This window comes from Cydia splendana, chromosome 5 (genome assembly GCF_910591565.1).
Source record: "Cydia splendana chromosome 5, ilCydSple1.2, whole genome shotgun sequence".
Classification (NCBI taxonomy): Eukaryota; Metazoa; Arthropoda; class Insecta; order Lepidoptera; family Tortricidae; genus Cydia; species Cydia splendana.
The window spans coordinates 10587699-10599791 of NC_085964.1; the positions used below are offsets into that span (position 1 = coordinate 10587699).

Sequence of the window (12093 nt, forward strand, 5' to 3'; positions counted from 1 at the left end):
AAAACAGCACTTTGGGCTTTTAACAAGTTATGCTAAAAAAATTGGGAAATAATAATATAAGTAAAAATACTTCCAAAACTACAGTAAATAGATAAGAAAAGAATTTCTTAAAAACCTTGCGCAATCGGTGCGCTGCCTTCGGCATGACGTCAACGGTAAAAAAGATGTGAAACGCCACCAATCAGATAATAAATAATAATATTTCTGTTATCACTACGTGTATCGGAATGGGGAAAGGATATATATAATCGTTGTTATCAAACACACTATTAGTCAACATAATGGAAAAGCTTGAATCCGAAACCCAGACTACTGTGGATATATCAAGCACATGCCAAATGTGCAATTGTTTATTCATAATAGAGATAATTTTTGTATTTACGGTGAGTAATGTCCAAAAATATCCGATTGAAGCGATGTACTATAAGATAAGGCTTTAATTAGGGAGATAGTGGGTTTTTACTGTTGATAACAATGGGTGTTTTCGCATAGATCCGGATAGGAAGCGTGCTTTCTGAGCCGAGGTGGGTCTTAATCTTATTATACTTAGTAATACCAAACGCCGTATTCGGCCGTATCTTGTACAATTATAGCCATAACTAACTGGTTCAAGCCAGTGCAATGATAAATAAACATTTTAAGTCTTATTCAATTTGTGCCTTAAATTTTACATTTTCAAATCAAAAATGCTCTCCACACTGATATGGAAATAAACTGCTAACGATTATTTATTTTAAAATAAAGCTGTACTATGCAATTAATTTGTACGTTCTACCTATATAACTAATTACAAGATTATTCGAAGGAACAAAGCCATATTCATATTAAGTACATGAAGCATAGCATAGCGTTTTAGTTTTCACCAAGGATCATTCTCAGTAGATCCATTGACCAGATCCATCATGTATCTACTGAGATATTTTTTTCTCAATTGATCCAATTTTGAACAATGTGGATCTACTGAATAGTACTTTTCTCGCTAAATCCGTTAACCAGAAAATTCTCAAAATGTTGAGTTCTCAACTTAACTAGACGGAGCCCCGCTTCGCGGGGCTCCTATTTCTGGGCGGTTTGCCCTTCGGGCATCTGAAGCTACCTAACGAACCTAACCTACCTACCTATTGATTTAGTGTGATATTCGTGAAAACATTACACTTTGGGGAAAAAAGCGTAGGTAGGTAAAAAATATCTCAGTAGATACATGATGGATCTAGTCAATGGATCTACTGAGAATGATCCTTCACCAAGACACTATGTGATGTGTAGATAGAAGACTAGTTGTAGCGAAAACATTGAAGAAAACTTGTTAAAACGCTTGTTTAGACATGTTAATGACATAATTTAGATATTAATTTGATGTCAGTGTACTTTCGAATTGACCTGATATTTTTATACGAATACAATTGTACATATATTGTAGGTATACCATAGTGTAGAGTCTGCGCTCCCGAGATTAAGCTCTACCGTATCAACTCGGCTTAACTGGTAGTGCTTCCCAATTGTTTCCGACCAAAAGCACTGCTGTCGCATCCGATCACCGCATTTACACGAAGCTCCGACGGTGCGGCGGTACCGTCCTGCTATTCTGCCCAAGGCAACAGTTCATACGATTTTAAACTTTGAGTACACACTCATAGAGTACTGTTAGCCTGTCTTATGGATAGACCGGCAAACCCTCAATTAGCGCGCACGCGCCGATGCCCTAGGGAGCGTGCACGCGACCACTCCCTGCAATTTATGAAAATATTGTGTGACTACGTTGCTATTCTCATGTTTGAATAAGAATATTTTAAAAGTTCATTTTTAGGACATGTGACTGCATACAATTTGATATTTAGCATAATACTTAGTTACTGTTAGGTACCCATTCCAAGGAGTGTAAGTACTTATAATTAAATTATTCTTTCTTCTTTAATGTTCATCAACCAAAGCGGCAATTTCTTTTATCCCATAAAATCTAAATAAATAAGTGTACATTATCATTATCACCTAAAATCGATAACATTTAATAATTTAATTGATTACTCCAAAATATAGTTAGATATAATTTATTAAATGGATTCATCAAATAATAATTACGTTCATTAATGTCCTGTCTATGGTTTTACATTTTTTAGGGTTCCGTAGTCAACTAGTGACCCTTATAGTTTCGCCATTTGTCCAAAACAAAAAAAAACATGGTTTTAGGGTACCTTCCACACATACAAATAGTTTTTTTTCGCTTTAACCTAATGGTGTGGGGTATCGTTGGATAGCTCTTTCAAAACAAATGTTTTCGGAAATAATATGAAATTGCCCCCATTTGGCCTATTCTGACAGAATAGGCTGATTTTTTGATAATAAAGTCATCAATGAAACAAAACTTGCAAACAAACTAACTAGTTATTATAAGATAGTATAGATAAGAAGCGATAGCAAGCGAAATAAATTATCATGCAATGTTTCGCGTGGTACACAAGTAATCAGAAGTTTGTAGCACTACGTCGTCGGACAAGTTCAGCCGTAGGGCGGAAGAAGTAACGCTAGTAGCGTGATTTATGGGCACATAAAGTCGCAAACGCACGGATGCCCTTGCGCTCACTTGTATAATTTATTGTTCTTGCAATACTAAGCCTCGGTCACGGTTGACCCGGGCCTAGACCAGCCTAACAGATTTATAGTGCCTGTGTTTTTTTAATGGAGCTCGACGCCGGACCTTGTTAGTTTGTTTTTTGAAATATTTTTTCAAAGTTTTAACGTATTTTATTGTGTTTGTTCTAATCATAAAAGTGAAAACCACACCGAAAATAAATATCATATTATACGCAATTATTGTATACAGAATACTTGACTAAATAATTAAATATTATGACGATATCGAATTAGCACCTACCTATCTATAGTAATTTTACAAAAACTCATTATAAACTATCATTCAAGTTTTGTAAGTGACGGTTGTTATGATTTAGTGATTATTTTTGTTAGGATAGGTAAACTGTTTAAAATAATAATAAATAACATTATTATTTTAAATATTTCGATACCCAAGTACATATGTACCTTAGTAGGTAGGTAGTAAAAACTTCAAGAACGTCTGCGCTTCGTAGGTCCGCGTTCTTTGTGTAAAAATGTAGTTTGTTTATGTAAATACATTTTTAGCTATATTTTGCACAGCTAAAATGTAACAAACATTTTAGGTGATGCAAAATATATAAGTACTTATTTTATTTATTCCCATTCTGTTAGATTAAATATTTAGCAAAATGTTTGTTACTACAATTAAGACACATATATAATAATATTACACAACTTCTAAGAGTAATAAAACTGAAACATGAGAATGTGAACCTAATACTCAAGTCGCTTTGGAAAAATTGATTTTAATTTTTACTTTGGTTTGCAACTAACTACTAACTACTATTTTTCTCTTTCTGTTGTTGCCGGCCGCTGTTACACTGCCTATAAACTTTGAGTGACTATTCAACTGTTGTTGTTCCGTATACTTAAACGTAGTTGCGGCATGTAGTATCTAGCAATGTAGCATTGTTAGGTACCTATACATATAATGAGTATAATGTTAAATTTTGACATTATATATAATAGTATATTTATAAACATACCCACATTTACATTTTTTAATGATAATTAATTTAATATTAATTACATTTTTTACGTTTGTTTGTGGGTATCTATACTTAATATATTATGTTTAGTGAATTGAATTCATTGTGTACTTACATAGTTTTGTAGTAAACACACCTAATTAAAAAAAAAACAATTTAGCTCTGGAAACAATACCTTTTTGCTGACTTTTCTCCTATAAATTTATTATTATTTGATACAATAAACTTTCGTAGGTTCCGTATCCTTAACTACCGCAGAAAAGCAGACATGTATTACAATTTGTTTGCTATGTTAATAAATAAATAATTTGTTTTTGATTAGTCAAACATACTTAGGTATGTGTAGTTATATGTAAGTAGTACCTATACAAAGCCACGACTTGGAAACCATATCTTGTATATTGGGTTGTTAAATGTACCTATATATATTTACACAGCCACGCAACTGTATTTTTTTTTTAATTGTTTTAATTCTTTATTGAAAAATAATAAACATGAGTTTTTTCTGGTTTCAGGTGTTTTAAATACTGATACAATCGAGTATTGCGATAAGCGTAGGGGTTGAGGAGACAATCAAAAGAAAAATATAAATTAATAATCGTTTTCTGTTAGTTATTTAGATAAAACATAAAACAGAACAAAAAGTTGAAAAAAAAAATCTGTCAAAACGTCCTGTAAAAAGTATAACATTAATGTGTAACTTCTCTAAAATCATACTTAGGTAGTTTACTTATATGAATTATTCATTACTAACTTAAAAAACGACGTGGTTAAAATTACTATTAGTGAAGGAAACTAGTCAATATTGTTGACATCTACATCAAAAATAATGTAGGTTGTGTAGTAGGTACGTACATATAAAAAGACGTAAGTAGATAATTTACATGAAAATGTATATCTACGTCTGCGTCTTTTGTAGAAGACTCAGATTATTATTTTAGCCCATTCCAAACAGATCTTAAAAGAATGTAGTTATCTACTTAAATAAACAAGACCCCGTATCTAAGTAGGTATTGATATCATTATAGGTTTTTAAACTTTTTAATAAAACTTAACTACTTACAGCTGCGGTTTTTCACGTTCGTTTGATTAGCATTGAGTTTTCCTGCAGATTTTTAGAGTCTAGTTTTAGAAAATTATTAATATCACGTGAACTACCTAAGCGTTTTCTTCTATACATTTTACACGTTCTTTACTGTTATTAGAAAGCGTTAACGTTAACGCTTAAAAGACTAAAATCATAGGCAAAAGAGACAAATATCATGTGTTACCTACTTTATAACATCAAATATTTTTTTTTGTTAGATAATATGTAGGTAGGTAGAGTTTCGTGAGATACTTAATTACCTACCTACCCTTAAAAAAATACAAGAGCATTGCCACGGACACCTGTCTGCGAAGCACTAGAGCAATGCAGGCGTTTAATATCTTGTATGGAAATGTGCGAAAATTTCTGCAATCGATCGAGGGTGTGCCCGCGCCTGGATTGGTCGATGGGCGTGGTGGCTGTTATCGCCGAAAAGGCAGCGGCCAATAGCGTAGAGGTAGCGATAAGAGGGTTGGGGTTGTGAACCCTCAGTGTACCGGTCGCATCGAGACGGGACGGGTGTGCCATGCTGGGTACCATGATGTACCCCGCGGAGGAGGCCGAGATAGAGGACATGCGCGTGCCACCGATCCAGCTGGAGCACCTTCCTGAAGTGTTCCTGTGTACGTAGTGACGCGCGTGTTTTGTTTACATTCAGTTCATAGTGTGGTGTAGCATTTTTAGTTCCAATACATAGTAGGTAAGGTTAGAGTGATGGGTGTGTGTAGGTAATTAAAATAGTGGCAAATTGGAGTAACGCTAGGTTTTTGTGGCAACTATTAAAGGCAAAGAGACCTTTACTTGCCAGTACTTAGCATCTGCGGAAAGGATGATTTGTTGACAGCAGCTATAGAATTCGTAAACCCTAAAGACCTAGTGCAAAAACCCCGTTTTAGGGTAAATGAGTAAGAAATGAAATAATACTGGGAATAAAGGAGAGTAAACCTACTCAAGACACTTCTCTTTTGGAAGATAAATATGGAGTAGTTAGGTCTATAGGAGCGCCCCTTAGACAACATGCCAATCGCTAACGCAACTGTCACTGTCACACTAATATGGAAGAGTGATAGAGAGACAAAGCGATGCGATGGCGAAGCGCAAGCGATCGTCACCTTGGCTAGGCCGCCAGGTTATAATACAACCACACTATCTTAGTTAAGTTATTCATAACAGGAAATATTAGTAATTTTGGTCATTAGCTGCAGTCCAACTGCAATTTATATGGAAACTGTCGCCGACTGCAGTCTGCGTGAGGTTCCCATAAAAGATGCAGGTGAAATGCAGTCCGGCTATTTCAGTCATACGTTATGTACACAACAACAAATAAACAAAATTGACTAAACATACCATTCACCTGTTTGTTCTAAAGGCAAGTTCAAAATAGGATCCTATTAGCAATGTACAAATTGCAGAACATTCTCAAAAAGCGGAAACGTTCTCGAGAATGTTCTCAGAACATTCTGCAACATGGAAATTTATTGTTCCGCAAACTTAAATTTTTTCCAAAAAAATTTTTTTGTCATATGAATCTAGAGGCCTCTATCTCCCGCCATGCCAAATCTCAGCGCGCTTGGACCAACTTGAAAAAATTAAAAAAAAAGGCGGCCATTTTGATTTTTTTTAATGCAGTTTGTTTTGTCTCGGGGCCCTCTATGACATTTGGTCGAGCACCCCCCACCTATCACGCACCGTTTAAAAGTTGCCATACAAAATAGAAGTGGCCAGTTTTCCCGCAATTGTAGCATTTTTCAAAAAAAAAATTTTTCATAGGTATCTAGGGGACCCCGATATTCCGTGACCAAAATTTCAGCGAGCTAGAACAAACTTGACACTTTAAAAAAAAAGTCGGCCATATTGAAAAAAACATGGCCGCGTCAAAAACTGCCAGGCTGCCTCTATGACATTTGGTCGAGCACCCCCCACCTAGGTCTGACCGTTTGGCCGGGCCGTCATACATGTTTCTGACCGGAAGCGGTAGACCAAAAGTCGGAATTTTCTGGGGGTAAGGATACTACACCTAAACTATCGTGAATATTCATGGTATAAACTACGATAAATAAATAAATTCTCGTTCTCGAGAACATTCTCAGAAGTTACCGAGAAATTCTCATGTGGAAAGTTTCGCAACTTTGGAAAGCTCTCGTGCGTGCATTGCTAGGTCCTATGAATCATTTTTAGTCAGGGTCAACGTCAGCAGTGAACTATGGGATTTCCCATAAAATAAAATTTTGCGAATGTTTAAATAATTGGTGCAATCGACCAAATGTTAACGTGCCTAAAGCCTATTCATACAAATATTATACGGAGATGCAGAAATGTACTTATTCAAACTCTAAAAATCTCTTTTACCTAAGTATTAATTCCAGTATAAATAAAGTATTTATTTGCATAAAATTACACCTAAAAACAAATTAGAGCTAACAAAAATAAATTAAACTATTAAACAAACTAAACTAAAACTACCTAGAAAGAGTACCATTTCGTACCATTTGGAGTTGAAACTCTAGGTCCATGGGGTCGCAGCGCGCACAAGTTGTTCGCAGAAATCGCGAAGCGTCTGGTTGACGTAACTGGTGACCGAAGAGCTGTGGCCTATTTTATAAAGCTACAAGTTACAATTTACAAGCGGAAGTCTCGTTCTAACACATAGGGTTAGAAAGAGACTTCCGCTTGTAAATTGTAACTTGTAGCTTTATAAAATAGGCCACTGGCGGCTACCTCGCACAATGTATCAGCATTGCGATACAGCGAGGAAATGCCGCCAGCATCCTTGGTACAATGCCTCAGGGGCCTATTTTAAATTTAAGCTAGTTATTAATTTCGTTTAGTAGTACCACTGTATATATATTGTATGTAAATAAATGTTTCTTTCCCTAAAACGTAAAAGCCTACAAATAGAAAATAGGCCCCAGGTCTGTGCCTACCGGTAGGGTGCCCAAGGCTGGCGACTAAACGGCAACGCCAATGCGTTGGGCGAGGTAAGCTCCAGCCTTCCGGTCACCCGTTGCGTCTATTAGGCGCTTGGCCAACTTGTAAGATTATCAAGTTAAGATTTTAATTCTTTTTTAGGGTTCCGTACCCAAAGGGTAAAACGGGACCCTATTACTAAGACTTCGCTGTCCGTCCGTCCGTCCGACCGTCCGTCTGTCCGTCCGTCCGTCCGTCCGTCCGTCCGTCCGTCCGTCCGTCTGTCTGTCACCAGGCTGTATCTCACGAACCGTGATAGCTAGAAAGTTGAAATTTTCACAGATGATGTATTTCTGTTGCCGCTATAACTACGAATACTAAAAACAGAATAAAATAAATATTTAAATGGGGCTGCCATACAACAAACGTGATTTTTGACCAAAGTTAAGCAACGTCGGGCGTGGTCAGTACTTGGATGGGTGACCGTTTTTTTTTGCATTTTTTTTGTATTTTTTTGTATTATGGTACGGAACCCTTCGTGCGCGAGTCCGACTCGCACTTGCCCGGTTTTTTAAATTCCTTTTCCGAACGTATATGCATGTGCAATATTTTGCTTGGGTTGGGCAGTCAAATTCGCCAGTCGGTCCAACTGGCATTTAAATCTACAAAAAATATGTCAATTTAAATAATGAATGAATGAGATGAAGTAAAAGTGTAGGTACTATTAGATTCCTTGAATATTATCTATAGCTCTAGAACAAGTAGAACATGATCAGTAGAGCGAAGAAGTGGATATCATGGGTCATACTCAGTGAAGGGTTCCGTTAGTACATATAAATCTCCTAAAACATTACCAAATCATTACAGGTGAGCTCGGGTGCTTAATCAAATATAGTTCAAATGATCAGTACTATAGGTATCTAAAACCATTGATCCTCGTAGGCTTGGAATCTAGTAGGTATCTACTCGAGAACACATGTCGCAAATGGGATGGGTTTTTTCAACGCCTCTCTTTGGCCGCAGTCGAATTTTGAAACAAAACAAATCCTTTTTAGAAAAATTCTTGATGCTAGGTATATTTTATCTCCAAATTTGAATATATTTAGGTATTTCAAAAAATTTGTTTGTGACCACACAAATAAATTATTTATCAGATAGCAACCTAAGCAAATTTCTAATTTCATATGCATAATAAAGTTCTAAACCCGTTAAATATTTGTCACAGCTTGTAAAGAGATCAATGCGAGGTAGTGTTGTGAATAACGCTCATTTCGAGGCTTAAAGACTCGAATCCTTAAGACTCTCGAGGCTTGACGCCTCAAAGGCGGCAAAGACGATTTCTTACATTCATACGCGTAAAATAAATAACTACAGTTCTCAAATATAGTCGAGTCTTCAAGACTTACGAGTCTTGAGGGCTCGAGTCTTTAAGCCTAAATATAAGCGTTATTCACAACACTGATGCGAGGGGTTAGTGGTCAAGCCCGACTGGTCGAGATAATTATTATTAAAACCCATTTTTTCGACATGATGAGTTTGGCTGTTAAACACTGGATCGTATAGGCATAGCTAGGTTAGATTTGAGGATTTGAATTACTTAAAACATCGAACCAAAATTAGGGTATATATTGTTATGTTAATATTATATTATGCCTGATTACTTCGGTACCTATTAACTAGTAGTAGAGTCCGTTGCGTTGCTTCATCACAAGATTTGAAATGCAGTTTGTCTGCCAAATTTGGACCCGGGCATGTCCTTAAACTACGTCCAAAAGAGAGTGAGCACTGTGAATGTCATTTCGCTTTGTGTGGCACAGCACAGCGGATGTCATTCCAGAGCAGAGTCCAACTGCAACTAATTGTTTTTTTTTAATACGCTATTTACGATATTATATTGTCTATTCATTTTAGGTAAATTGATCTATTGTTTAGACATTAAGGATTTCAATAAGTCCAAATTTGTACGGCAAGGTAGGTTTATATTCAAATTTTACGCAATTCTATGTAGCAACGCCGTCAAGTGGACGAAAACTAGAGCTGGATGGAAACTATTGGAAACTAGCGCAATGCTATTAGTCTCATTATTACAAATATTTGATATTGACCTTTATGTCATACTTACTACATGTTACTTAAAAATTATGAAAATATAAGTGGCAATTACTGATATAGGCAAGGCAAAATTGGCCAAATATCGATATATTAAAAGGACCGATGTATCGAAATATCGGTAGATAGGTCGTCGTCGTAAATTTAAGAGTGAGGGCCCGATTCTGATTTTGAAATAGACATCTATTAGACATCTTTTAGACATCACCAAGATACGATAACGATATGTTTAAGATCTAACCTGTCAAATTTGACATTTGCGCGATTCTGGAGATACTGTTGAACGATTTGCACCAGGATATGACTTAGAGATCCAATTCGATCCAACAAGAAAAAAAGCGCTGGTGGCCTAGCGGTAAGAGCGTGAGACTTTCAATCCGGAGGTCGCGGGTTCAAACCCCGGCTCGTACCAATGAGTTTTTCGGAACTTATGTACGAAATATCATTTGATATTTACCAGTCGCTTTTCGGTGAAGGAAAACATCGTGAGGAAACCGGACTAATCACAATAATGCCTAGTTTACCCTCTGGGTTGGAAGGTCAGATGGCAGTCGCTTTCGTAAAAACTAGTGCCTACGCCAAATCTTGGGATTAGTTGCCAAGCGGACCCCAGGCTCCCACGAGCCGTGGCAAAATGCCGGGACAACGCGAGGAAGAAGAAGAAGAATGGATCTAGTACAAGTCGTGTCTTGTGAATATCTTGAAGTTCGAATACGGCAGTAAGACTCTTGTCGGTGTAGCTCTCTCCATTTGACTCTATCCAGGGCCGCCTCCTTGATTTCCTTATACGACATTACAGCTACCTTTTCTTTTATTGGTAGATAGGTACACATCCTTATTTCTATAAAAACAATAGGTGTGTTACGACGATATATTTGGCTAGTTTGACCGTCACCGTCACTGTATATTTGATGCTGGCTGTGCTTACTTACTGTGAGTATCGCACAATACTATACATAGGTCAATTTACAAACATTACAATTTAGACAACACTTGTATTGGTGAAAATCAAGAATAATTTGAATTAGGTTTGAAATACATTGACACAAGCCTTGGCCTAGTTCGGTTAAAATTTTGGAGGCGACGGGCCTTGCCTACTTATATCATTTCTTAGAAATTAAAAACGGCTTATACGTATCTGCAAATTTATCTACGTTCGATATTCACGTCACTCCGTCTGTTCTGTTATACACAGCTGTCATTGAATTATATAATAAAAACTACATCGGGTATTTAAATAAAAATAATAATAGGTTTACGTTGCTCGTAGTGTATTTTTATTTTTTTCTTTAATTATTTCGGTGTTCAGTTTTAACTTTTTTATTTATATAAATTAATTTAATTTAATTTACTTTTTTATTTTATTGTATACTTATCGAATGTTTGCTATCGTATATTATATTAACATCTATTCAAAATTATAAAATTGATTTCATTGTAATAATTCAGGAATTTTCACTACTTTTCAGTGCATATTATATAGGCCTACCGGTATTGCCATGATTGTCTGGCAGCTTAGTTTTAGTTTAGGCCCTTTATACGAAGTTTATATATCTTTTATACTCCGTGAAGTGAATATGTAGATAAAACGTAGAAAAATACAGGATAGAAAATGTAGAGAGCTAACCTCAATTTAATTAGTTTCAGCTTAAATTGTACATTTACGAAACGGCATTTTGGAGATTTATAGATGTTGAAATGTTCGAAAGGACGATCATTATGTCGTTCATACAAAACTATAAACTAAGGTGAGAGGTCTCTTTCGTTGATTGGACAAGAGCCACCTCTGAAATACCTATTTTGCTGCAGCCAGTATCCCGAAGTGCGGCGGCTGCCACGAGATGATAGTGGACCGATACGTGCTGAAAGTGTCAGACCGAACGTGGCATGCGGGCTGCCTGCGCTGCGTCGAGTGCCGCGCCATGCTCTCCGGCAAGTGCTTCGCGAGGAACAACCAGCTTTATTGTACAGATGACTTTTTCAAGTAAGTTTATAAATAACTAGCGACCCGCACCGGCTTCGCGCGGGTTAACAAATTATACACCTAAACCTTCCTCAAGAAACCGCATGAAAATCCGTTCAATAGTTTTTGAGTTTATTGCGAACATACAAACAGACAGACGCGGCGGGTGATTTTGTTTTATAAGGTGTAGTGATGAAATAGTTTGTGTGTTATTGTTACTAACTTCCGTGGCTGCTACGAGATGATCACTATCATGCAAGAAGCTCTGATGATGTCAGGCCGCATGTAGCATTGTAATGTTAAGGCGGGATTCCACCAGTGTGCGGCACAAGCATATTCAGTACAAAAATTCTATGCAAAAATGCTTGTGCCGCACAGTGTCGCACACTAGTGGAATCCCGCCTTTATGATTGTTATCCCTATGC

At 36.6% G+C, this 12093-nt stretch overlaps 3 protein-coding genes across 5 annotated transcripts in view; 2 read left to right on the plus strand and 1 right to left on the minus strand.

Annotated features, from left to right (window-relative positions):
- The window catches only part of LOC134790679 (cysteine desulfurase, mitochondrial), a 64872-nt gene extending 59681 nt beyond the window's left edge, over nt 1–5191 (plus strand). The window contains exon 9 of the mRNA XM_063761577.1: nt 5182–5191. The gene's annotated coding sequence lies outside the window, so the exon portion shown is untranslated. The remainder of the gene's footprint in view (nt 1–5181) is intronic.
- The window catches only part of LOC134790660 (MPN domain-containing protein CG4751), a 211404-nt gene that overhangs the window by 80092 nt on the left and 119219 nt on the right, over nt 1–12093 (minus strand). The window lies entirely within an intron of this gene.
- The window catches only part of LOC134790689 (LIM/homeobox protein Lhx3), a 56914-nt gene that overhangs the window by 32609 nt on the left and 12212 nt on the right, over nt 1–12093 (plus strand). The window contains exons 1-2 of one of the 3 annotated variants that reach the window (XM_063761589.1): nt 5186–5312; nt 11515–11689. In XM_063761589.1, the coding sequence (XP_063617659.1) occupies nt 5216–5312; nt 11515–11689 (272 nt within the window). In that variant the 5' untranslated portion in view covers nt 5186–5215. Of the gene's footprint in view, nt 1–5185; nt 5390–11514; nt 11690–12093 lie in introns of those variants that run through there. The other 2 variants (XM_063761590.1, XM_063761588.1) reach the window with 2 other exon arrangements.